General features: G+C 42.3%; 1 protein-coding gene across 1 annotated transcript in view; it reads right to left on the bottom strand.

Moving 5' to 3' along the window:
• Positions 1–26725, bottom strand: part of LOC110520083 (ceramide synthase 6) — a 30611-nt gene extending 3886 nt beyond the window's left edge. The window contains exons 1-7 of the mRNA XM_021597122.2: positions 26246–26725; positions 20224–20329; positions 19596–19726; positions 14785–14842; positions 12388–12438; positions 12144–12236; positions 324–452 (exon numbers count right to left, since the gene is read on the bottom strand). Of these exons, the coding sequence (XP_021452797.2) occupies positions 324–452; positions 12144–12236; positions 12388–12438; positions 14785–14842; positions 19596–19726; positions 20224–20329; positions 26246–26415 (738 nt within the window). The 5' untranslated portion in view covers positions 26416–26725. The remainder of the gene's footprint in view (positions 1–323; positions 453–12143; positions 12237–12387; positions 12439–14784; positions 14843–19595; positions 19727–20223; positions 20330–26245) is intronic.

Below are 26725 nucleotides of genomic sequence, written 5' to 3'. Positions count from 1 at the left end.
CAAGAACAAAACGTGGATGTTGTATCTATCTTTTTCCTACACTGAAATTGGTTTCGGCAGTACATAATTGAAATCTACAGATGGCCGATTTTCCCTCTGATCACAAGCAAGCACAGTAGCTAAAACAACCACAAAAGAACACAGGACCCTCCCACATGTCCGTGGGGTGTGAAGAACACATCAGGGCCACGTTCAGCAGGCAAACCTTGTGGAACATTGCAGAGAGAAATGTAATTTGTAGAAATAACAAAAATCTCCCCCCCCCCCTACATGCCAGACACCTGAACATGCCTTGCTGAACGTGTCCCTGTGTCTCTACTCACCTCCACCAGGACGTCGGCGGAGTCGTGGAGACACATGACCAGCGTGCCCACTCTAGCCATGTTGTTGACGTAGGCGAAGGTGATGAGGGAGATTGTCGCCAGGTGGTGCAGGAACATTATCAGGAAGTCCTGCGGGGGCGGGGGGGGGGGGGGGGGGGGGGGGGGCACAGGCGTCATAGTCATGTCACACAATGGTAGAGGGAGAAAGCATTCTCTACCATGTGACTCACATCAAGGAGACATGTACAGCATGTGGGTTTTATGAAAGCTTCGGCGTCATGCAGAGAACATGACCGCTGCTGTATTCTTTGTGCTCACAGTAGATAAGTGGACTCCTCTGCACCTTGTACACTTGCTGGCTGCGCACTATGCAGAACATCTATGGTGACAAGGTGCGGGTGACATTCTGACAAGGACATTGCCCCTTTGTAAACATCACACTCCGTAAATGACAATTCAACTTCCCTCCTCATCTGCTTTTGCTTTGTGCTGACAATTCTATTGTTTCTCTGAACGCAGGACTCAAGGGCAGCTGACGCCTTCCTTTCTCATCTACTTTGGTGGCTAGACAGTTATTCTTTTCACAAATTAATGAATATGAAAACTAAGTCTAGTGAAAATGTACTATATATATTTAAAAAAAAAGAGAGGCGAGTCTACATGTACTACAGCTAAAGTAGTCCGTCTAGAAGGTTAATATCCCCTGATGAGTGAGGCTGTGGCTGAATAAGGATGACATGCCCTCCTGTGCCCCACAGGGTTGAAAAGGCTCAGGACAGCAGCAGAGCAGCCAGCCCAGAGCAGGAGGAGGAGCAGTGGTGCAAACACAGAATGGAAGCAACAGAGTGCAGGGAACATACTGGAATTGGCAGGGGGTGCAGAGGACCTCCTCAATGCGTAGCTTTGTGCAATGAAAAAACTGAAAGGAGAAACAAAAAACAGACATGCCAACAGTCAACACGGAGATGAGAGGTGAGGGCATAAACACCACGGCATCATGGGACAGCTGTGAGTGATTGAGTGAGTGTTAGGTGTTCAGTGGTGTGGACAGAGTGGGGCAGAAAGACAAGGAAGAGATTGGAGGCATGCAAATTGGCATTCTCTGAACTCAACTAGGGAGCTGGTTTAAAAGAAAATGCCATGGCCAAGGAGGGCCCTCCATAAACAATACCAACCCCCTATATTCTACCCCTTGTTCTTGACACCGCTTAACAGTGCTAAAGATTGAAAAGCACAGAAGCAAAAAGGGCTATGCTGAGGCAATATTTACAGCTCAAACATGGAGATGCCCTGACCTGGAAAATCTCTGGCAACCCGACTATGGGATGTATTAGAGTGTATGCGTGTGTGTGTGTGTGTGTGTGTGTGTGTGTGTGTGTGTGTATCAAATGTGTGTCTGTCTGCAGATGAGCAGTTCTGCAGTGGTCTTTTCCATAGCGGCTGTGCGTGTACGTTCCATGGATTATTTATCTTTGGTCTAGGGATTAAGTGTGAGTGGGTCACAAAACTGGGCCTGATGTCATCACAGCTGTTTGTTTGACCCTCAGTTACTGTGTTTAAACATCCTTCAGGATGAAGTGGAGTGAGAGGCTAGTTTACGAAAAATATATAAAACATGTGCTACTAACAAAATCACCTCAGATAAACCAGGTCTAAAACACTCACAGATATCAAAACTAACTTGAAACCATTTGTGTCTCAATTCGTATTCAATATGAAATATTTCAAATGAATCTTTTTTTTCTTAAATAATAGTTTATCAGTGGGGACAAGGAATGACATGACACTGAAATAAATAAAAAATTATGGAGAAATGTAATAATCTTCAGATTCTAGGAACTGAATAATGAAATGAGACTCAATCGAAAACAAATAAGAGGGGAAAACGGTTTACAATGTCTGCCAGAAGATTCCAGTAATCCATCTCCTCCTCTCAGAGGCCTGTGATTTCACAGAGCAGAGATTAGACTAAAACACCACACCAAGGCAAAGACCAAAAAATAAAACAAAATCCTAGAACAGACAATAGCAGGCCTGAATGCAGACAAACAATAATTAAGGCTTTCTTGAGATTACCACTGCATAACAGAACTGACTTGCAGACTTGTTTACGTGTTGCTGTGCGTTTTGTTGCCAACCTTACTTTGCTACCTGACAACTTTACGGTTTTTACTTTTTAATTACCGTTTATATTTTTGTTTTTTCCCTCAACTTTTTTATTTTCATTCAACTTTTTCACTCCGGACGCTTTATCTGGACATGGTTCGTCAGGACCTCCAACAGCCGAAGCTAAGTAGTAATATTAACATGATGCCTTCTAATTGCAGTCGCTGTACTCATAATATACAGGAGAACGATCGCCTTACGGCGAGGATAGCTGTGCTACAAGCCCAGCTTCAGACGCAATCGTTAGGCAAGGGTAATTTCAGTGTAGGAAATGATGAAACAGCATCTGTGCCAGCAGTAAATACAGATAGTAATGTTAGTATAAATCCCCTTGCACGGTCCCCACAGCCGGACAACTTTCTCACAGTTTCTGGAGGGAAATGCTGTAGGAATGCTCAACCGGTGTCGCTCATTCAGCCGACAAACTTTCAACCGGTTTTCCCCATTAAGCAGCGAGTCGGAGTCAGAGGCCGAGCCTTCTCTTGTCTCTACTCCTCCCGTTACGGGGTCTGAGACGCCGAAGCTTCCCACCATTAGCTCTGACAAATTGAAAACCCTAGTCATTGGCGACTCCATTACCCGCAGTATTAGACTTAAAACGAATCATCCAGCGATCACACACTGTTTACCAGGGGGCAGGGCTACCGACGTTAAGGCTAATCTGAAGATGGTGCTGGCTAAAGCTAAAACTGGCGAGTGTAGAGAGTATAGAGATATTGTTATCCACGTCGGCACCAACGATGTTAGGATGAAACAGTCAGAGGTCACCAAGCGCAACATAGCTTCAGCGTGTAAATCAGCTAGAAAGATGTGTCGGCATCGAGTAATTGTCTCTGGCCCCCTCCCAGTTAGGGGGAGTGATGAGCTCTACAGCAGAGTCTCACAACTCAATCGCTGGTTGAAAACTGTTTTCTGCCCCTCCCAAAAGATAGAATTTGTAGACAATTGGCCCTCTTTCTGGGACTCACCCACAAACAGGACCAAGCCTGACCTGCTGAGGAGTGACAGACTCCATCCTAGCTGGAGGGGTGCTCTCATCTTGTCTACCAACATAGACATGGCTCTAACTCCTCTAGCTCCACAATGAAATAGGGTGCAGGCCAGGCAGCAGGCTGTTAGCCAGCCTGCCAGCATAGTGGAGTCTGCCACTAGCACAGTCAGTTTAGTCAGCTCAGCTATCCCCATTGAGACTGTGTCTGTGCCTCGACCTAGGTTGGGCAAAACTAAACATGGCAGTGTTCGCCTTAGCAATCTCACTAGGATAAAGACCTCCTCCATTCCTGTCATTCTTTTATTTTTTATAATATGTTTATTATTTTACAATAAAAAATCAAATAAAAAAGACAGCAATACTAACAATGACATTCATTGTACTGTTGAATGGGATGGCCAATTTAGAGGACAAAACAAAACTTAACTCACACATACACAAAATAAAATAAAATCCTATTAGGTGGTACATGTATAAGAAGACAGCATATAGTCATTACAAGCAGTGTAGTTAAGCCAAAAATAAATATTGAGTGGATTACAGCACAGAGTAGCAGCAGATCGTCAACCCAGTTATGAAGCGGGACTAGACCATTTATCCAGTATCGGCTGCCATATTTTGTAAAACATTGGACTTCTATTGGAGGTATTGTATCGAATCTTTTCCATATGCATTACATTCCCTAAATCCCGTAACCACATTTCAAAAGGTAGGTACAGTCTCCAGTTTCCAAAATTGTAATATGAGCCTTTTGGCTAATAGAGTACAAAGAGAGACAGCTTTCCCTTCGTGGTTATTCCCATCAACTGTACCAAACAGAGCGGTCAATGGGTCTGGGGCTAGAACTCTATCAAAGGCTCTAGATAAGTAATCAAAAATGAGAGCCCAGTAAACATGTAACTTAGGACATGTCCAGAATAAGTGGGTCAACGTCCCCTCATCCTGCTTGCACCTCTCACATAGTGGTGAGGTGTCCGGGAATATTTTATGCAGTTTTACTTTTGAGTAATGTAACCTGTGTATCACCTTAAACTGTACAAGGTTGTGTCTGGCATTCACTGAACTGTGGTTTATATTCCTGAGAGCTTCTACCCAGTCCTCATCTGAGATTTCTGACCCAAGTTCTTGTTCCCAAGCCCTTTTAATGGTGTCTGTGGATACCTCTATGTGGGCCTGTAGCACATCATACAGTCTGGAGACCGACCCTTTTGAATGGGGTTTGACAAGGATCAAGCTATCTAATGTAGGACTATTTGCCTTCATGCCATACTGTGGGATATGTGTCCTTACGAAATTCCTGATTTGGAGGTATCTGAAAAAATGTGTTGTTGGCATGTTGAACTTTCCCTGTAATTGTTGAAATGAAGCTAACTGACCATCTATGTATAGATTACAAATAGTTGTGAGCCCCTTCTCCCTCCACTGTGAAAGAGGCATATCCTTCTGTCTCATCGCAGGTAAACTTTCCCTCCAGAAAGACACAATGTTCAGATTAGCAGCCCAATAATACAGTTTAAAGTGAGGAAGGCCAAAGCCCCCCTCTATTTTGTACTTGCATAAATGCTTCTTTGAAATTCTGGCTGCCTTGTTGTCCCATAAAAATAGAGTTACTATTGAATCCAGTTTCTTAAAATAGCTTTGTGGTATGAAATTGGGTAGACATTGGAAGAGGTAAAGAAACGTGGGTTTAATAGCGTTTATACGACCAACCAAGGAGATAGGCAGAGTTTTCTAAAAATCTATATTTTGTTTAAGCTGATATATTTTCATGTCCCAATTCGCTTTCAATAGCTGATCAAGGTCTCGTCACTACAATGCCAAGGCTTGTGAACTTGTCCATCACTGTTCTAAACGGGGTAGATTGCAGAAATTGCATATCCACAGGCATCCATATTGGCATCAACTCACTTTTTTGCCAGTTTATCTTGTAGCCAGAGAAGGAGCCAAATGTGTTTATCAAGTTAAGGGTGGAATAGAAGTTTTAGGGTTGGACAAAAACAAAAGAACATCGTCTGCATATAGTGCTGTGTGTCCTTTATTTTAACAGAAGCTATATCGGCACATGCCCGAATGCGAGTAGCAAGGGGTTCCATGGCTATAGCGAAGAGAGCAGGCGAAATAGGGCACCCCTGTCGGCACCCCTTGAACAAGCGGAATGACTGCGACATTTCTTGATTGGTTACCACGGACGCCATTGGGTGTGCATAAATAATTCTTATCCAATTAATAAATTCCTTTCCGAACCCGAAGTGCTCCAGAACCGACATCATATACTTCCACTCAATCCGATCAAACGCCTTCTCTGCATCAAGAGCTATTACCACTGCCTCAACCTTGTGATCGTGAAAAAGCGTCTCAAATTGTAGTATATATGTCGGCCCGGGATAAAACCTGTCTGGTCAGGGTGTATGATGTCGGAAATGTATGTTTTCAATCGGTTTGCCAATATCTTTGTCAACACCTTGTTTTCTATGGGAAGTAACGACACAGGGGCGATAAGACGACATCTCCATGGAATCTATCTTTTTTCAAGATCAGTGCTATTGTAGCCTCATACAGTGTTTGCGGGAGTTTGGCATTTTCTTTTGTATTGTTTAAACATTCGCAACATAAGTGGAGATAGAGTTCTATAAGAAGTACTGCGCCAGTCTATTACATATCCATCGGGCACAGGGGCCTTGCTGTTTGGAAATTGTGCTATCGCTGTGTTAATTTCCTCTAAAGTTATCCCTGCATCGAGCTCAGCAGCTGCCCCCCTGTCTCGTTTAGGAAGTTCACATTCAGCGAGAAAGCGTTCCATAGTTTGTGGATCAGTAGCATCGCATTTTGATTGGTATAGTTCTGAGTAAAACTGCGCGAAGCATTTATTAATATCCTGCGGATCTGTTACTATTTTACCCTTCTTGTCTTTTATTTTGTGAATAGCTTCCTGTCATTATTAAAAAAGATCATGATACCTCACATCTCAAAATAGGGCTACTTACTGTTAGATCCCTTACTTCAAAGGCAATTATAGTCAATGAACTAATCACTGATCATAATCTTGATGTGATTGGCCTGACTGAAACATGGCTTAAGCCTGATGAATTTACTGTGTTAAATGAGGCCTCACCTCCTGGCTACACTAGTGACCATATCCCCCGTGCATCCCGCAAAGGCGGAGGTGTTGCTAACATTTACGATAGCAAATTTCAATTTACAAAAAAAAAAGATGTTTGTCTTTTGAGCTTCTAGTCATGAAATCTATGTAGCCTACTCAATCACTTTTTATAGCTACTGTTTACAGGCCTCCTGGGCCATATACAGCGTTCCTCATTGAGTTCCCTGAATTCCTATCGGACCTTGTAGTCATAGCAGATAATATTCTAATCTTTGATGACTTTAATATTCACATGGAAAAGTCCACAGACCCACTCCAAAAGGCTTTCGGAGCCATCATCGACTCAGTGTGTTTTGTCCAACATGTCTCTGGACCCACTCACTGTCACAGTCATACTCTGGACCTAGTTTTGTCCCATGGAATAAATGTTGTGGATCTTAATGTTTTTCCTCATAATCCTGGACTATCGGACCACCATTTTATTACGTTTGCAATTGCAACAAATAATCTGCTCAGACCCCAACCAAGGAACATCAAAAGTCGTGCTATATATTCACAGACAACAAAGATTCCTTGATGTCCTTCCAGATTCCCTCTGTCTACCCAAGGACACCAGAGGACAAAAATCAGTTAACCACCTAACTGAGGAACTCAATTTAACCTTGCGCAATACTCTAGATGCAGTTGCACCCCTAAAAACTAAAAACATTTCTCATAAGAAACTAGCTCCCTGGTACACAGAAAATACCCGAGCTCTGAAGCAAGCTTCCAGAAAATTGGAACGGAAATGCTGCCACACCAAACTGGAAGTATTCCGACTAGCTTGGAAAGACAGTATCGTGCAGTATCGAAGAGCCCTTACTGCTGCTCGATCATCCTATTTTTCCAACTTAATTGAGGAAAATAAGAACAATCCGAAATTCCTTTTTGATACGGTCGCAAAGCTAACTAAAAAGCAGCATTCCCCGAGAGAGGATGGCTTTCACTTCAGCAGTGATAAATTCATGAACTTCTTAAATCTGCGTATTCCTTCAAAGCTCAGTTGTCCTGAGTCTGCACAACTCTGCCAGGACCTAGGATCAAGAGAGACACTCAAGTGTTTTAGTACTATATCTCTTGACACAATGATGAAAATAATCATGGCCTCTAAACCTTCAAGCTGCATACTGGACCCTATTCCAACTAAACTACTGAAAGCGCTGCTTCCTGTGCTTGGCCCTCCTATGTTGAACATAATAAACGGCTCTCTATCCACCGGATGTGTACCAAACTCACTAAAAGTGGCAGTAATAAAGCCTCTCTTGAAAAAGCCAAACCTTGACCGAGAAAATATAAAAAAACTAATCGGCCTATATCGAATCTTCCATTCCTCTCAAAAATGTTAGAAAAAGCTGTTGCGCAGCAACTCACTGCCTTCCTGAAGACAAACAATCTATACGAAATGCTTCAGTCTGGTTTTAGACCCCATCATAGCACTGAGACTGCACTTGTGAAGGTGGTAAATGTCCTTTTAATGGCATCAGACCGAGGCTCTGCATCTGTCCTCGTGCTCCTAGACCTTAGTGCTGCTTTTGATAACATCGATCACCACATTCTTTTGGAGAGATTGGAAACCCAAATTGGTCTACACGGACAAGTTCTGGCCTGGTTTAGATCTTATCTGTCGGAAAGATATCAGTTTGTCTCTGTGAATGGTTTGTCCTCTGACAAATCAACTGTAAATTTCGGTGTTCCTCAAGGTTGCGTTTTAGGACCACTATTGTTTTCACTATATATTTTACCTCTTGGGGATGTCATTCAAAAACATAATGTTAACTTTCACTGCTATGCGGATGACCCACAGCTGTACATTTCAATGAAACATGGTCCCAAAATTGCCCCAAAATTGCCCTCGCTAGAAGCCTGTGTTTCAGACATAAGGAAGTGGATGGCTGCAAACTTTCTACTTTTAAACTCGGACAAAACAGAGATGCTTGTTCTAGGTCCCAAGAAACAAAGAGATCTTCTGTTGAATCTGACAATTAATCTTAATGGTTGTACAGTCGTTTCAAATAAAACTGTGAAGGACCTCGGCATTACTCTGGACCCTGATCTCTCTTTTGAAGAACATATCAAGACTGTTTCAAGGACAGCTTTTTTCCATCTGATTTGGTCCTGCCGTACATACCTACACGTACGCTACGGTCACAAGACGCAGGCCTCCTAATTGTCCCTAGAATTTCTAAGCAAACAGCTGGAGGCAGGGCTTTCTCCTATTGAGCTCCATTTTTATGGAATGGTCTGCCTACCCATGTGAGAGACGCAAACTCGGTCTCAACCTTTAAGTCTTTACTGAAGATCTCTTCAGTGGGTCATATGATTGAGTGTAGTCTGGCCCAGGAGTGGGAAGGTGAACGGAAAGGCTCTGGAGCAACGAACTGCCTTTGCTGTCTCTGCCTGGCCGGTTCCCCTCTTTCCACTGGGATTCTCTGCCTCTAACCCTATTACAGGGGCTGAGTCACTGGCTTACTAGGGCTCTTTCATACCGTCCCTAGGAGGGGTGCGTCACTTGAGTGGGTTGAGTCACTGATGTGATCTTCCTGTCTGGGTTGGTCCCCCCCCTTGGGTTGTGCCGTGGCGGAGATCTTTGTGGGCTATACTCGGCCTTGTCTCAGGATGGTAAGTTAGTGGTTGAAGATATCCCTCTAGTGGTGTGGGGGCTGTGCTTTGGCAAAGTGGGTGGGGTTATATCCTTCCTGTTTGGCCCTGTCCGGGGGTGTCCTCGGATGGGGCCAGTGTCTCCTGATCCCTCCTGTCTCAGCCTCCAGTATTTATGCTGCTGGGGGGCTGTGTCGGGGGGCTAGGGTCAGTTTGTTAGATCTGGAGTACTTCTCCTGTCCTATCCGGTGTCCTGTGTGAATTTAAGTATGCTCTCTCTCTCTCTCTCTAACTCTTTCTTTCTCTCTCGGAGCCCTGAGCCCTAGGACCATGCCTCAGGATGACTCCTTGCTGTCCCCAGTCCAGTTTTTCCTAGCCACCGTGCTTCTACACCTGCATTGCTTGCTGTTTGGGGTTTTAGGCTGGGTTTCTGTACAGCACTTTGAGATATCAGCTGATGTACGAAGGGCTATATAAATAAATTTGATTTGAATACAAAGAAAAAAAAGAAAAGTAAAAAGAACACATTTGGTTTCAGAATGTATTAAAACCAGTTATGAGGCATTTCCCTTTGATTTAAAGGGATAATCCACCCCAGAAATAAAAATCATGACACTCCTGTCAATTTGGTGAAATCTTCTGTTCTATCAGTGGTTAAATGAAACATTTTCCCCATTATTTAAATTCTAAGTGGTCCATCTGTGAAATCAGGAAATCATGTAGGAACATGTCATAGTTACATGGTTCTCGTCACTGGTGATATGGTATAGTGTGTTATCCCCTTTCATAAAGCTTTTAAAACAATTACCTGCACTCTAGATTGACAAATCAGTTAATAGATGATATGGGCATACTCGTCTAGAACTCCATTTATATTGTTATGACAATGTTTAATTTTTCGCTTAGATGTGCTCAAGATAAACAGTGTAGCAAATGATTCAACTCAGTTTTTCCTTCAAGTACCATCTCGCAATGCTCCCTGTGTATCTGTGGGAAACGTCTGTTGTTGCCATAGCAACATACGCTGCACTTGCTCTGGGCAGAGAATTGCTAATTGAACTCGGTGAGAGAGACTCCTAAATTGATAGTGCAGTTTGTTTAGCTACTTCACATGCTAATATTGACATTGGTATTATTGTGTGCAGCCAGCCCAGAGAGCATAGCTTTGTGGGTTTAGTAGTTGACTTGAGCTGCAACAGATCTCCACAATGATTTTTACATGCTGCTACCAACCTTGTTATGAACACAAAATGAAACATTTGTTTACCCAAAAATATTGTTCACATACAGTTGAAGTCGGAAGTTTACATACACCTTAGCCAAATACATTTAAACTCAGTTTAATCCTAGTAAAAAGTCCCTTAGGTCAGTTAGGATCACCACTTTATTTTAAGATGTGAAATGTCAGAATAATAGTAGAGAAAATGATTTATTTCAGCTTTTATTTATTTCATCACATTCCCAGTGGGTCAGAAGTTTAGATGCTACCAAATACTACTTCAGTGTATTGCCTTTAAATTGTTTAACTTGGGTCAAACATTTAGGGTAGCCTTCCACAAGCTTCCCACAATAAGCTGGGTGAATTTTGGCAGAGTCAGGTTTCTGGGCCTCCTTGCTCGCACACGCTTTTTCAGTTTTGCCCACATCTTCTATCGGATTGAGGTCAGGGCTTTGTGATGGCCACTCCAATACCTTGACTTTGTTGTCCTTAAGCCATTTTTGTGATGCCATCGATTTTGTGAAGTGCACCAGTCCCTCCTGCAGCAAAATACCCCAACAACATGATGCTGCCACCCCTGTGCTTCATGTTTGGGATGGTGTTCTTCTGCTTGCAAGCCTCCCCCTTTTTCCTCCAAACATAACAATGGTAATTTTAGGACATTTCTCCAAAAAGTACGATCTTTGTCCCCATGTGCAGTTGCAAACCGTAGTCTGGCTTTTTTATGCCGGTTTTGGAGCAGTGGCTTCTTCCTTGCTGAGCGGCCTTTCAGGTTGTTGATATAGGACTCGTTTTACTGTGGATATAGAGAGTTTTGTACCTATTCCTCCAGCATCTTCACAAGGTCCTTTGTTGTTGTTCTGGGATTGATTTGCACTTTTTGCACCAAAGTAAGTTAATCTCTAGGAGACAGAATGCATCTCCTTCCTGAGCGGTGTGATGGCTGCGTGGTCCCATGGTGTTTATACTTGCGTACTATTGTTTGTACAGATGAAGGTGGTACCTTTTAGGCATTTGGAAATTTCTCCCAAGGATGAACCAGACTTTTGGAGGTCTACAATTTTTTTCCTGAGGTCTTGGCTGATTACTTTTGATTTTCCCATGAGTCAAGTAAAGAGGCACTACATTTGAAGGAAGGCCTTGAGATACCTCCAATTGACTCAAATGATGTCAATTAGCCTATCAGAAGCTTCCAAAGCCATGACATAATTTTCTGGAATTTTCCAAGCTGTTTAAAGGCAGAGTCAACTTAATGTATGTAAACGTCTGACCCACTGGAATTGTGATTCAGTGAAATAATCTGTCTGTAAACAATTGTTGGAAAAATGACTTGTGTCATGCAAAGTAGATGTCCTAACCGACTTGCCAAAACTATAGTTTGTTAACAAGAAATTTGTGGAGTGGTTGAAAAACGAGTTTTAATGACTCCAACCTAAGTGTATGTAAACTTCCGACTTCAACTGTATGTGTTATTTAACACGGTTAATTATAGGAATTAGGGGTTTGGAGTGGATTATCCCTTTAATAAATGGCTTTATTATAAAAAAAAATATTAATATTATTTGTTTTATTTTGTATTATTAATAGATGTACCTTGAAATGGGTGTTTAATCATATGCAAACAAATATATATGGAGCAAGCAATGTGATAAACAAACATTGATTGACTATATTATATTAATGAATTGACTAAAATTGGTATACTACCTTCCTTCTGATATCCGTGAACTGGGAGAAGAGTAGGGACAGGTAGAACGACAACTCCAGTATATAGTAATAGTGGATGTCCACCGTCAGTGGCTGTGAAAACACACACACACACACACACACACAGACAAATCAATACAGCTGGATCAAAACTATGTCCTTTCAAATACAATAACTGTTGTAGCTAGGTGAAAAGAATTAACAGGGAAAACATTGGAGAATTTTCTCATGATCAAAACATTACCTGATAAGGATAGTTGTACCAGCACTCTCTTGTGTTCCATAACCATGGTGTCTGCAGACACAAAAATGAACAGAATATTAAATGTATTGTGATGCTGTTTCCCAAAAAATGTATTACATTCATAAAGTGCTATTGATCGCCACACCTGTATGCTATGCTGCCTCTGGCTCAATACTAAATGTTTGCTTAAAAGATCCAGCACATCAATAATATTGCAACCGTAACCATGTCAGATTGTATTTTCATTAAGGGAAACTTAATTTAAATCAAAAGGAAACTTTTGCTGTACGCTAGTAGTGCAAGTTAAGAATGAACGTGTTAGCCCGGGGACAAAACTGAGAATGCTCATTCTGGTCGAAGGCTACATGATGAATGCTGTAGTGAACTGGGGGATGTGGTTAAGACTGTCTTAGGTCTTGACACAAGAGGGACTTCGACTACAAAGGCATGGTAATGAGTTGCTTATCATCATAATCATCTCTCACAGGGTGTTTGCCTTCAATGACAGATGATTCTGGACCAAACCAAATATAACCTACTTAAAACTGCAAACTCTGCTTAAGTTGACATGCAAACACAGACTCTTACATTAGGGATTTAAACGTATTTTGTAGGTCTATAGTGTATAGATTTGTAATAGATACAGTGCACTTTTTCTACTAGCAAGCATGTTGGGCCTATTGAGTCTCAACACACCCGGGAGACTCACTAGGCCCAACTGTAGGAAATGAACTCATTCCACAAAGTGCATCGACATGCAAGTTGTTGCAGTGAGAAATGATCCTCGCCGCAATGTCTTCTATTCACCCCCTAATCATGATTCCTGATCAACGGCATCATCAGCAGCAGCATTCAATTACTGCAGACACAAAAGGCTTTTGGCCTCAGTACAAGATACCCTCGAACTATTTTCAGTTGTATTTCCTTACACAGTGCCTTCGGAAAGTATTCAGATCCCTTGACTTTTTACATTTAGTTACGGTACAGCCTTATTATAACATTGATGAAATAGTCCCCCCCCCCTCATCAATCTACACACAATACACCATAATGACAAAGCAATTTTTTGGGGCTAATTTGGTTGAGTTCACGTGATTTTGGAGGCCAGGTCATCTGATGCAGCACTCCATCACTCTCCTTCTTGGTAAAATAGCCCTTGCACAGCCTGGAGGTGTGTTGGGTCATTGTCCTGTTGCAAAGCAAATGATAGTGGGTCTAAGTGCAAACCAGATGGGATGGTGTATCGCTGCAAAATGCTGTGGTAGCCATGCTGGTTAAGCGTGCCTTGATTTCCAAATAAATCACTGACAGTGTCCACAGCAAAGCACCCCCACACCAAATACACACCCAGAGATCATCCGTTCACCCACACCGCTTCTCACAAAGACACGGCGGTTGGAACCAAAAATCTCACATTGGGACTCAACAGACCAAAGGACAGATTTCCACCTGTCTAATGTCCATTGCTCGTGTTTCTTGGTCCAAACAAGTCTCTTCTCTTATTGGTGTCCTTTAGTAGTGGTTTCTTTGCAGCAATTCGACCATGAAGGCCTGATTCACAGTCTCCTCTAAACAGTACTGTCACGCCGAAGGCGCCAGGCTCCCCAGCATTACGCACTCCTGCCACCATCATTGCACACATCTGCCTTCCACTGTCTGTTCCTGAATAAATATAAATGTTGACTCCCCGTACCTGCTTCTCATCTCCAGCGTTGGTCATTACAAAATAGGTTTATCTTCTGTATACCTACCTTGTCACAACAACTGATTGGCTCAAACGCATTAAGAAGAAAATAATTTAAATACATTCTAGGTGACTGCCTCATGAAGCTGGTTGAGAGAATGCCAAGTGTGCAAAGCTGTCATCAAGGCAAAGGGTGGCTACTGTGAAGAATCTTAAATATATTTTGATTAGTTTAATACTTGTTTTGGTTACTACATGAATCTATATGTTATTTCATAGTTGATGTCTTCACTATTATTCTACAATGTAAAAAATGTAGAAAAAACCTGGAATGAGTAAGTGTGTCCAAACTTTTGACTGGTACAGTATAGAATAACAATAGTGTTAGACTGAAGATGACAGTTGACAGGGAAATAGTTTCTCAACTGTGCATGTGCTCGAAGACAGTAATATATTCATAATGAATGCTGTGCTGAGAGCAAATGTATCCATTATTTGTCGGTGAGCACTGGTTGGAGTGTTTGAGAGGTGCATTATTTGTCACTTGGTCCCCCTTTCATAGCAATATCCACCAAGCAAGATCCACCTCTTCCGGATATCCTCGAGTGCGCAAGCCTCTGTTACAGCTCCTCCTTGAATAGCGTGCCTTCAATACAAAAAGTGCTCTAATAACTTTATCAAAAATAAAAGATTTTGGAAAGTAGCACACTCACCTTTTTAAGGAAACGCACTCCGTAGGTAAATATATAGAGGTAAAATGTAAATCTCCACCTGTGGAAAAAAAAAAAAACAAAGACAACAGAACATCAGTCAGTAACACAGTTTTGGGGTTTGGATGCATCCTCTGTGGAATGTCAAAAGAGAGGCCATGTCTAAGCTGCTGTAAGGGAGGCCAATCCAAGGACAGCCAAGAAAGCCATTGGCTAGTTCCGAATACCCATACTTGCGTTCTAAATAGTAGGCTTTTTGGGGATGCGAAAATAGAACAGAAATGTTGGATTATGCTTTAAATGGCAGGATGTCATACTAATTTCAGCTATTCATCAGGTCGAATTTGCTGCACAGTATTGAGGAAGTGTGTTTGACAACAGCTGATAATCAGAATAGGGCACACACTCTACACGCATTTACTAAATGGCACATGCATCTCCATATTGCTTAGGACCCTTTGTTTTTTTGTCCTATTTTTCTCAATCTAACAGGAATTTTTATTGTAAGCACTGAATCACTGGTGGTAATTATATACACAGCTTTTACTTCTTAGGCCAATTAGTGGTGAACACAATAGAAGTATCATATTCCAAATGATTTTCAAAAGTCACCAAATCAAATGAAAATAGCTTATGAAAAAGTCATTAGTCATGTTGATCAGCTACTCAGTTTAACCTAAGAGAAGAGTGCCAATGTTACATTTCCATGCAGGATTTACCTCAGCGTTTTATCCAAAAGGCTCAGACATTTCTGTTTCCACCTACACTGGGTGGACCTGCTCCCACTTTGGCCCAAAGCCAGGCCACTGGTACTTTTCAGCTTGCATTTACATAACAACAGCTAACTGTGAACTTTTAAATGGATTTTCTGATCGTAACCAGAGTACAGGTAAAGCATCCCGTATTGTGATCACTGACATTTAATACCCCGGGACTGGATTTACTGTAGTGTATTCAGCATTGCATATTGTGGTGCGTTTTCTGTCTACTGCTGTCAGAAATACTTACTTCTTGTAAGGCCAGCTAAAGCTATGCACACTAAAACCACCTGGGATGTATGTAAAACTCCCAATGTCACACAGCATGATCACCATTTTGTCAAGTTCCCCCTCGGAGGCCAGTCAGTACCTATTAGTTTCATGCAACATCCCTGTCACATTGTGCTATTCAGAGTTGGAACTTCTTGTCTGTAATTTGTAGCCTGGTACATGATGGGTATGCCTGTGTGCTGCTCTGACTGTGTGAAAGAGTACATCTGCAGCTGACAGGCAGCTCCACCTATGAGAGGCCATATTAATGGAGAGACTCAGTCCTGAATGATTGATGCATTTTGGCATCATTAATAGCCAGAAGAAGGAATCTGTCTCAGTCAAGTGTTTCTATTAAATAATGTATTTAAGTCAAATATATATATATATTTTTTAAATAACTACTAAACAAAAATATAAATGCAACATGCAAAGTGTTGGTCCCATGTTTCATGAGCTGAAATAAAAGATCCCAGAAATGTTCCATATGCACAAAAAGCAGATTTTTTTCAAAAATATCCCTGTTAGTGAGCATTTCTCCTTTGCCAAAATAATCCATCCACCTGACTGGTGTGGCATATCAAGTAGCTGATTAAAACAGCATGTTCATTACTTTGGTGCACCTTGCGCTTGGGACAATAAAAGGCCACTCTAAAATGTGCAATTCTGTCACAACACAATGCCAGAGGTGCCTCAAGTTGAGGGAGCGTCCAACTGGCATGATGACTGCTGGAATATCCACCAGAGCTGTTTGTTGCCAGATAATTTAATGTTCATTTCTCTACCATAAGCCGCCTTGAACGTCGTTTTACAGAATTTGCCAGTATGTCCAACCGGCCTCACAGTCGCAGACCACGTGTAACCACGCCAGCCCACGACCTCAACACACGTCTGAGACAAGCCACCCAGACAGCTGATGAAACGGTGGGTTTGCACAACTGAAGAATTTCTGTACAAACTGTCAGAAACTGTCTCAGGGAAGCTCATCTGCATGCTCGTCATCCTCACCAGGGTCTTGACTTGACTGCAGTTTGGCGTTGTAACCCACTTCAGTGGGCAAATGCTCACCTTCGATGGCCACTGGCACGCTGCAGAAGTGTGCACTTCACACATTAATCCCGGTTTCAACTGTACCGGGCAAATGGCAGATAGCATGCATGGTGCTGTGTGGGTGACCGGTTTGCTGAGGTCAACGTTGTGAACAGAGTGCCCCGTGGTGGTGGTGGGGTTATGGTATGGGCAGGCATAAGCTGCGGACAACGAACTCAATGTATTTTTTTGAAATGGCAATTTGAATGCACAGCGATACCGTGAGGACCATTGTTGTGCCATTCCTCTGCCGCCATCACCTCATGTTTCAGCATGATAATGCACTGCCCCATGTCGCAAGGATCAGTACACATACTAACCAGACATGTCACCCATTGAGCATGTTTGGGATGCTCTGTATTGACCTGTACGACAGCATGCTCCAGTTCCCGCCAATATCCAGCAACTTCACACAGCCATTGAAGAGGAGTGGGACAACATTCCAAAGGCCACAAACAACAGCCTGATCAACTCTATGTGAAGGAGATGTGTCATGTCACATGAGGCAAATGGTGGTCACACCAGATACTGACTTTTTTGTTGTTGCATGTTGCGTTTATATTTTTGGCCAGTGTAATTTCATTATGTAACCCCCCTTGTAATGTCTGAGAAGGATGTGTTTTTTGTTATTGTCTCTCATTCCTTCTCTCAGTGCAGTCGTTTGTTGGTTGTTATGGCCTGTGCAGCAGCATCTCCCTGCTCAGTGTGGCTTTGATCTCTGAACTATCAACTGGAACAGTTCTGCCCGAGAGCTAGAAAAGTACATGATCACAGGAGAAACTTTCCCATCCAATCAATGTGCAGTAGTTTTGGGTATGTGCAGGGTTATGTAAGTCCAGAGCAGAGCAGAGGTTGGGACTGGGCGTGCCTGCCTCCCTCTTTGCCACGAGGTAGTGCAGTGCAGTGGCGTCCGGGCTCCAGTGGCAGTGACTCACCCTGGAATGCAGACGCTGGGAGGTGAGAGCCCTGGCACTCCGGCCACATCTCTGACAGGCTAGCAGGCCTCAGGGCAGACTAGCATACCGTAGAATTGGTCTAGTATACCCAGGTCTCTGCCACTGGTTGAATTTACACTTGTGCTGCTTTTCGACTGGAATACCAGTGTATACACCCTTATGTTATTTTAGGGAAATTGGGTTGAGGGAAATTGTGATCATGCATAATGTGCATAATCAAAACAGTTGCATTGTGAGAAGGTGTTAAACATTTGAATGAAAAGAAAGGCCATCGTTCATGGAATTCAAATAAGCAAGCCACCAGTAATAGCTCTCTGTGCTTCATTCACTTAAAAAAAACAAATGAGCTGGATACATTGACCTAACCATAGGTCAAGAAGACGGTAACTTAGCAACTGGTTAGTCAAACACTGTCAAACATTGTGCTTCAAGTGCTGCTGAATCAGTGCTATTTATGTACAATTACTATGACTCACAATGACTTTTGCTGAAAATACTTTTGCTGGTGACTGTGTACCAAATACACGGTCCTGTTAAATACTATGCTGTTGCATTCAAAGCCATGAAAGCATGATACTGAAGTAATTACTCTTCATACAGTTCTGTGGTGTTCTATGGTCATCATTGAGCAGAAAGCAGCAGAAACAGATGTGGACATAATGTTCTTTGCTGCTTTATAATAGATATTCTTATAAGTTATTGCTTATATTTATGTCCCTGCAAATTTTCCGCATTAGGACGTTCCAGGCTTTCTATTTTACAAAACACAAATCTGAGCTTTGTCTTTTAAGGTTCAGTGGATTATAATCTGCTGCATTTGGCTCTTTTCTTCTTTACAGAATCGAACCACAGAGGAGTGGAGGCAGAACAGTTCAGACATCCAGCACTGTGGTAGAAAACAAAGCACGTGCCCCACTGGGGACTGGGGACTGGGGACCCGACTGTCCCGTTAAAACTGCATGCAGCTTCTTTGGGATCCGCCGTCTCCAGTCTAAATTTGTCTCTCTTTCTCAAAATTATGAAAAAGGGAACAGTGGCCTCAGCTTTGCCATCCTGAAGTGTCGGAGACGACAGCGTCCTCTCAAACCCAAACACTAATTACAGTAGGATTACTGCTGAGACGAGTGTGCCTTGGTCGGTTTACAAAATTACATTTTAAGCAAATGATACAACAAAGAAACCAATCAGGCATCCAATCCATTCGGAGTCTGTCAACTCCATTCTGCCTACAGACACGACACTGCATATATTTAGAATGTAGGGACATCCTCTATTAAATGTGAGCTTAAAATATTGAGAAAACAGGCAGCGATTTGCTCCAGTTACATAGAGGCTATGCTTTTGAGAGTTTTTATTTTATTATTCCACTAAAAAGTAACCGAATCCAGTTGCTGAACCATGGCACATTTCACACCGACAAACTGAATCTGGTATTTCTCTTTGAAGATCAAATAATGACCACGCCAGTCGTCTAAGCAGAGAATCCCTTCAACAGTGAGCCCCTGAGTGGGCAGCCCCAGGGCATCAGAGACCCGCTCTGTCCCTCACTGCCTCTCCCACTGCCAGTCTGGCTCCAATGGTGTCAGACATGAGCCCACTCTGACAGGCCTGCTCCAGTAAAGGCAATGACTGGAAAGCCTATGTCTCCACACCTAAAATCGGTTTCCACTGAACAAACGCGCACCTATGTGTTTATATTAGTGATAGTATGTAGAATTTTGAAGCTGTCAAGACCTCTTACATGCTCTCACAAAAGCGAGCCAACGTGCTGGGTTTCTCCTGGTTCCTGCGCTGTCGGAACCAGCGCTGGATGGTCCGGACATCCCAGTCCAGCTGTTTGGACAGGCCCTCCAACCTCTTCTCATCTGGATGCTAGGAAACACAAGATCCAGACACCTGACTGTTAACAAGGCTGCCATTATTGTGGGGAAGGTGTGACATGTCAGAAGTTAAAACAGTCTTGATATTCACAGAGATAAAAGGCAATCAGTGTCTGAACGTTTCATCAGCATCACGTACTAAGGGACAGTAAAACTGTTGCAATTGTCCATCAATTGAACCAGTTTACGGTCTCCTGAAAAGAAGAAGCCCTAAAGTGCCTTTGTTTCCACCTCAGAATGTCTACCCAGTGTGGAGGTAGTCTGCTAAATTGCTCAGTAGGTGAATCTGAGCATTTGTTGAAGAATCTCACTTCCTTTCTGAGTGAATAATAACAAATGGTGCAAATATTTTCAAACATGAAGTCTTGCTTTCTGGACTCAAACTGAATCCAATGCCTTTTTTGCAAAGAGATGGCTTTTAATCTCAGTTATCAGTACTAAAATGCAAACAAAGACATGACATAGTGGAAACACAGGCACTACTTTTACCTTGGTGATAGCAGTGAACACCTTCTCCAAAATGGCATTGGGCTGGGCTTTCTGTGGTCCATTGGCTTGTATCTTGAGACCCAAGGCACACGGTCTGGCAATAAACCTACAAAAGAATAAACACAACAATGTCAGAATATTCTCACAGTAGGTACTATATAATCCCCATCCAATTGTTGTTCATCGGAAAAGTGTTTTGTTTGTAGTAAATGGGGACCATCGTGGCAGCAACATTGACAATACTGACAACCAGTTGTATTTTTAACATCTCAAAAGCTTCAAAATCTTATCCAACTATAAGTACAATGTGTGAATTTCTGAATCAGTATTTCTGTATAAATCGGCAGCAATTCGCAATGTAAGAATCTGGCTAAATTTCACAACTGTATAAATGAAAGATGGTATCGTGACGTTATATGATTGAGTAACAGTCACATTCATGGACAAAGGGTTATGGGAGATTACACTGCTGGAAGTGTTGCCAAGATCAAGATGAAATGTCCATGTGCAGACAGCTGTGAGAGAGAGACAGCTGAGAGAGAGAGAGAGAGATTATCGGTCTAGTAGTCTATTCATAAAAAAAGTCCTTACTCTGCAAATGAAGTGTGCCGTCAGCAATCAGAAAATCTAATCTGGAGGGACCAGCCTAAACAGACCTTTCAGTTGTATCTATAAAAACCTAATGTGTTAAAACGCTGCGTTACAAGTTGTGAATTGTGAACACCGACACTTCTAATTCTTGCTGTCTAGCTGCCATTGACAGAGATACTGTGCTCAGTGAGAGGCAACATAAGGGCAACAGCAGTTGTTGGCAGGTTCAATTGGATACTAATCCAGTACTACTATATGTTTCAGTAAATAGTATCCTAGATGCCCTTGAACAATAATAGTACATGTGAGACTTGTGTGTGTGCATACGCAAGCTGTGTGTATAATCTACATTTAAAAAGCAAACATCTTGGTCTTGGCACACATATTTTATACAGTACCAGTCAAAAGTTTGGACACACCTACTCATTCCAGGGTTTTTCTTTATTTTTTTTACTATTTTCTACATTGTAGAATAATAGTGAAGACATAAAAAAAAACTATGAAGAAATAGCACATGGAATCATGTAGTGTAAAAAAAAAAAGAAAAAGGGTTCAACAAATCAAAATATATTTTAGATTTTAGATTCTTCAAAGTAGCCACCCTTTACCTTGATGACAGCTTTGCACACTGTTGGCACTCTCAACCAGCTTCACCTGGAATGCTTTTCCAACAGTCTTGAAGGAGTTCTCACATATGCGGAGCACTTGTTGGCTTCTTTTCCTTCACTCTGCGGTCCAACTCATCCCAAACCGGGTCGAGAGTTTCAAGTTCCTTGGTGTCCACATCACCAAAGAACTATCATGGTCCAAACATACCAAGACAGTCGTGAAGAGGGCACGACAAAACCTTTTCCCCCCTCAGGAGACTGAAAAGATTTGGCATGAGCCCCCAGATCCTCAAAAGGTTCTACAGCTGCACCATCGAGAGTATCCTGACCGGCTGCGTCAATGCCTGGTATGTCAACTGCCCGTAAGGCGCCACAAAGGGTAGTGTGAACGGCCTAGTACATCAGTGGGGCCAAGCTTTCTGCCATCCAGGACCTAGAGAATAGTTGGTGTCAGAGGAAAGCCCATAAAATTGTCAGAGACTCCAGTCACCCAAGTTAGACTGTTTTCTCTGCTACTGCACGGCAAGCTGTACCGGAGCACCAAGTCTATGACCAAAAGGCTCCTCAAAAGCTTCTACCTCCAAGCCATTAGACTGCTGAACAATTCCTAAAAATCCCCACCTGACAATTTACATTAACACCCCCCCCCCGTACACTGCTGCTACTCGATGTTTGTTTGTTACCTATGCATAGTCACTTTGCCCCCACCTACAGTGCCTTGCGAAAGTATTCGGCCCCCTTGAACTTTGCAACCTTTTGCCACATTTCAGGCTTCAAACATAAAGATATAAAACTGTATTTTTTTGTGAAGAATCAACAACAAGTGGGACACAATCATGAAGCGGAACGACATTTATTGGATATTTCAAACTTTTTTAACAAAACAAAAACTGAAAAATTGGGCGTGCAAAATTATTCAGCCCCTTTACTTTCAGTGCAGCAAACTCTCTCCAGAAGTTCAGTGAGGATCTCTGAATGATCCAATGTTGACCTAAATGACTAATGATGATAAATACAATCCACCTGTGTGTAATCAAGTCTCCGTATAAATGCACCTGCACTGTGATAGTCTCAGAGGTCCGTTAAAAGCGCAGAGAGCATCATGAAGAACAAGGAACACACCAGGCAGGTCCGAGATACTGTTGTGAAGAAGTTTAAAGCCGGATTTGGATACAAAAAGATTTCCCAAGCTTTAAACATCCCAAGGAGCACTGTGCAAGCGATAATATTGAAATGGAAGGAGTATCAGACCACTGCAAATCTACCAAGACCTGGCCGTCCCTCTAAACTTTCAGCTCATACAAGGAGAAGACTGATCAGAGATGCAGCCAAGAGGCCCATGATCACTCTGGATGAACTGCAGAGATCTACAGCTGAGGTGGGAGACTCTGTCCATAGGACAACAATCAGTCGTATATTGCACAAATCTGGCCTTTATGGAAGAGTGGCAAGAAGAAAGCCATTTCTTAAAGATATCCAGAAAAAGTGTCGTTTAAAGTTTGCCACGAGCCACCTGGGAGACACACCAAACATGTGGAAGAAGGTGCTCTGGTCAGATGAAACCAAAATTGAACTTTTTGGCAACAATGCAAAACGTTATGTTTGGCGTAAAAGCAACACAGCTGAAAACACCATCCCCACTGTCAAACATGGTGGTGGCAGCATCATGGTTTGGGCCTGCTTTTCTTCAGCAGGGACAGGGAAGATGGTTAAAATTGATGGGAAGATGGATGGAGCCAAATACAGGACCATTCTGGAAGAAAACCTGATGGAGTCTGCAAAAGACCTGAGACTGGGACGGAGATTTGTCTTCCAACAAGACAATGATACAAAACATAAAGCAAAATCTACAATGGAATGGTTCAAAAATAAACATATCCAGGTGTTAGAATGGCCAAGTCAAAGTCCAGACCTGAATCCAATCGAGAATCTGTGGAAAGAACTGAAAACTGCTGTTCACAAATGCTCTCCATCCAACCTCACTGAGTTCGAGCTGTTTTGCAAGGAGGAATGGGAAAACATTTCAGTCTCTCGATGTGCAAAACTGATAGAGACATACCCCAAGCGACTTACAGCTGTAATCGCAGCAAAAGGTGGCGCTAAAGTATTAACTTAAGGGGGCTGAATAATTTTGCACGCCCAATTTTTCAGTTTTTGATTTGTTAAAAAAGTTTGAAATATCTAATAAATGTCGTTCCACTTCACGATTGTGTCCCACTTGTTGTTGATTCTTCACAAAAAAATACAGTTTTATATCTTTATGTTTGAAGCCTGAAATGTGGCAAAAGGTCGCAAAGTTCAAGGGGGCCGAATACTTTCGCAAGGCACTGTACAGATTACCTAAATTAGCCTGTACCCCTGCACACTGACTCTGTACCCATGCCGCCTGTATATAGCCTCATTATTGTTATTCTTATTGTGTTACTTTTTAATTTAGCCTACTTGGTAAATATTTTCTTCTTGAACTGCACTGTTGGTTAAGGGCTTGTAAGTAAGCATTTCACAGTAAAGTCTACACTTGTTGTATTCGGCACGTGGCAAATAAAGTTTGATTTGTTTTGATTTGAAACTTCTCAATTGGGTTGAGGTCGGGTGATTGTGGAGGCCAGGTCATCTGAGGCACCACTCCATCACTTTCCTTCTAGGTCAAATAGCCCATACACAGCCTGGGTACTTACTTGGGTCAATACTTGGGTCATTGTCCCATTGAAAAACAAATGATAGTCCCACTAAGCGCAAACCAGGTGGTAACCTTGCTGGTTAAGTCTGCCTTGAAGTCTAAATAAATCACTGACAGGGTCACCAGCAAAGCACCCCCACACCTCCTCCTCCATGCCTCACGGTGGGAACCACACATGCGGAGATCATCCGTTCACCTACTCTGCGTCTCACAAAGACACGGAGGTTGGAACCAAAAACCTCAAATTTGCACTGAGACAGATTTCCACCCGTCTAATGTCCATTGCTCGTGTTTCTTGGTCCAGGCAAGTCTCTTCTTCTTATTGGTGTCCTTTAGTAGTGGTTTCTTTGCAGCAATTTCGACGATGAAGGCCTGATTCACGCAGTCTCCACCGAACAGTTGATGTTGAGATGTGTCTGTTACTTAAACTCTGTGAAGCATTTATTTGGGCTGCAATTTCTGAGGCTGGTAACTAATGAACTCTGGGGCTCATTTTCCTATGGCGGTCCTCATGAGATCCAGTTTCCTCATAGCGCTTGATGTTTTTTGCGACTGCACTTGAAGAAACCTTAAAAGTTCTTGAAATTTTCCGTATTGACTGACCTTCATGTCTTAAATTAATGATAGACTGTAGTTTCTCTTTGCTTATTTGAGCTGTTCTTGCCATAATATGGACTTGGTTTTTTATCTTCTGTATACCACCCAACCTTGTCACAACACAACTGATTGGCTCAAATGCATTAAGAAGGAAAGACATTTCACAAATGTACCTTTAACAAGGCTTAATTGTTAATTGAAATGCATTCCAGGACTACCTCACGAAGCACGTTGAGAGAATGCCAAGAGTGTGCAAAGCTGTCAAGGCAAAGGGTGGCTACTTTGAAGAATCTTAAATATATTTTGATTTCTTTAACACTTTTTTGGTTACTACATGATTCCATAGGTGTTGTTTCATAGTTTTGATGTCTTCACTATTATTCTACAATGTAGAAAATAGGAAAAATAAAGAAAAACCCTGGATTTTTTGTATTTAACTAGGAAAGTCAGTTAAGAACAAATTCTTATTTAAAATGACAGCTTACAAACAGTGGGTTAACTTCCTTGTTCAGGGACAGAACAACTGATTATACCTTGTCAGCTCAGGGAATCGATCTAGCAACCTTTCGGTTACTGGCCCAATGCTCTAACCACTAGGCTACCCGCTGCCCCAATGGAATGAGTAGGTGTCCAAACATCTGACTGGTATTACAGGTCATATCATCAGTAATCAAGAAAATGTACATTTAACAACAAGCCTCTCAACAGTCCAATGAAGACTTATACAGCACACATATCTAAATGAAAAGTCCAATTCCCATTGTGACTTGAGGTGGTGGGTTGGTGAGTGAGGTGTCATGGTGGTGGTGGACTCAGCAGAATGACCTTATGACAGGCATCCAATCAGTGACATCATGTACAGTATGTAGCCTACAGTAAGACACATTTCAACTGTAGCCTACTGTAGCCTACTGCCTATACATCTATATGCCACATCATGAGCCTTTATAAAAAGTGTGGTATTAGGCAATATTGAGAAACTGCTGTGGGTTCCTGTCTGTGGGTTGATGTCTATTGCACAGAGTCTGTGTCTGAGCGATGTACCAGGCTAGCATCAACACTTAGCTTGGTAGGCTATGTACAATTGGGATAGGCAGGCTTACAACAAATAGGCTACATGAAGCTAAACACAATGATCACCATTAAGGCATAGGCAGCACAGACCCTTGCGAGGTCAATAGAAGCCTAGGCTAAATGAGACGAGCATGACTCGAATAATGCCCTCGACTACTGACAGCTGCAGCTTGGAAGCAAAGTCAACATGTATCTCATTGTGGAAAATAATTCAGGTCTATTGATCCTATACATATCTCGAAAAAGCTTTGTGACAATACAGACAGGCATACAGAGGAACGTTAACGTTACCTTCACTATTGGATAAATCGCATCACCATGTGGATGTCATTGTCTAGAAATTCGGTGTGAGTTAAACATGCTTCAATACCCGATATAGTATTCTTTAAAATAGGCTTTCTTTAGGCTACATGTAAATGAAACGAAACCAACATTATCTTCAGTTATTCCAATCACTTATACACGCACCCACCTTTCGAAAACCAGTCGAATCATAAAGATGCAGAAGGCTAAAGGACAAGCCAGATACAAATCCTCAGCTTGCGGGAAGGTTGCCTCATCTGTGTTTTTTAGGTCAGCCCAGGTTACATTGTGAGGGAGCCAAAATCTCTCGTTCCAAAACCATGCCAAAATACCTGCCATTTTCTTGTATTATGGACACTTTACCAATTGACCAGAAATGAACGCGATATCAATGGCCTATAGCGTAGTTGCAGCAGTCTCACGGGCGATCTTTGCAGGTTTTTAGTGTGATGGATCAGTGTATGCCCCGCCAGTCTATTTACCCCCTCGCTCTTTCCAGTGTAGGGAAGTAGGCATCTGCTCCTCAGCGAGTGATTGGTGCATTGAAATGTCAAACATGCAGTCGCAATCCAGAAGTATCATGTTTAAAGGTCTATGGTTTAGTGTGTTGTAGGTTATGGCAATAGCAAGGTATTTTGTTTAATTTATG

Source organism: Oncorhynchus mykiss, chromosome 3 (assembly GCF_013265735.2).
Source record: "Oncorhynchus mykiss isolate Arlee chromosome 3, USDA_OmykA_1.1, whole genome shotgun sequence".
NCBI classification, from domain to species: Eukaryota; Metazoa; Chordata; class Actinopteri; order Salmoniformes; family Salmonidae; genus Oncorhynchus; species Oncorhynchus mykiss.
This window is presented reverse-complemented; position numbering and strand designations above follow the sequence as displayed.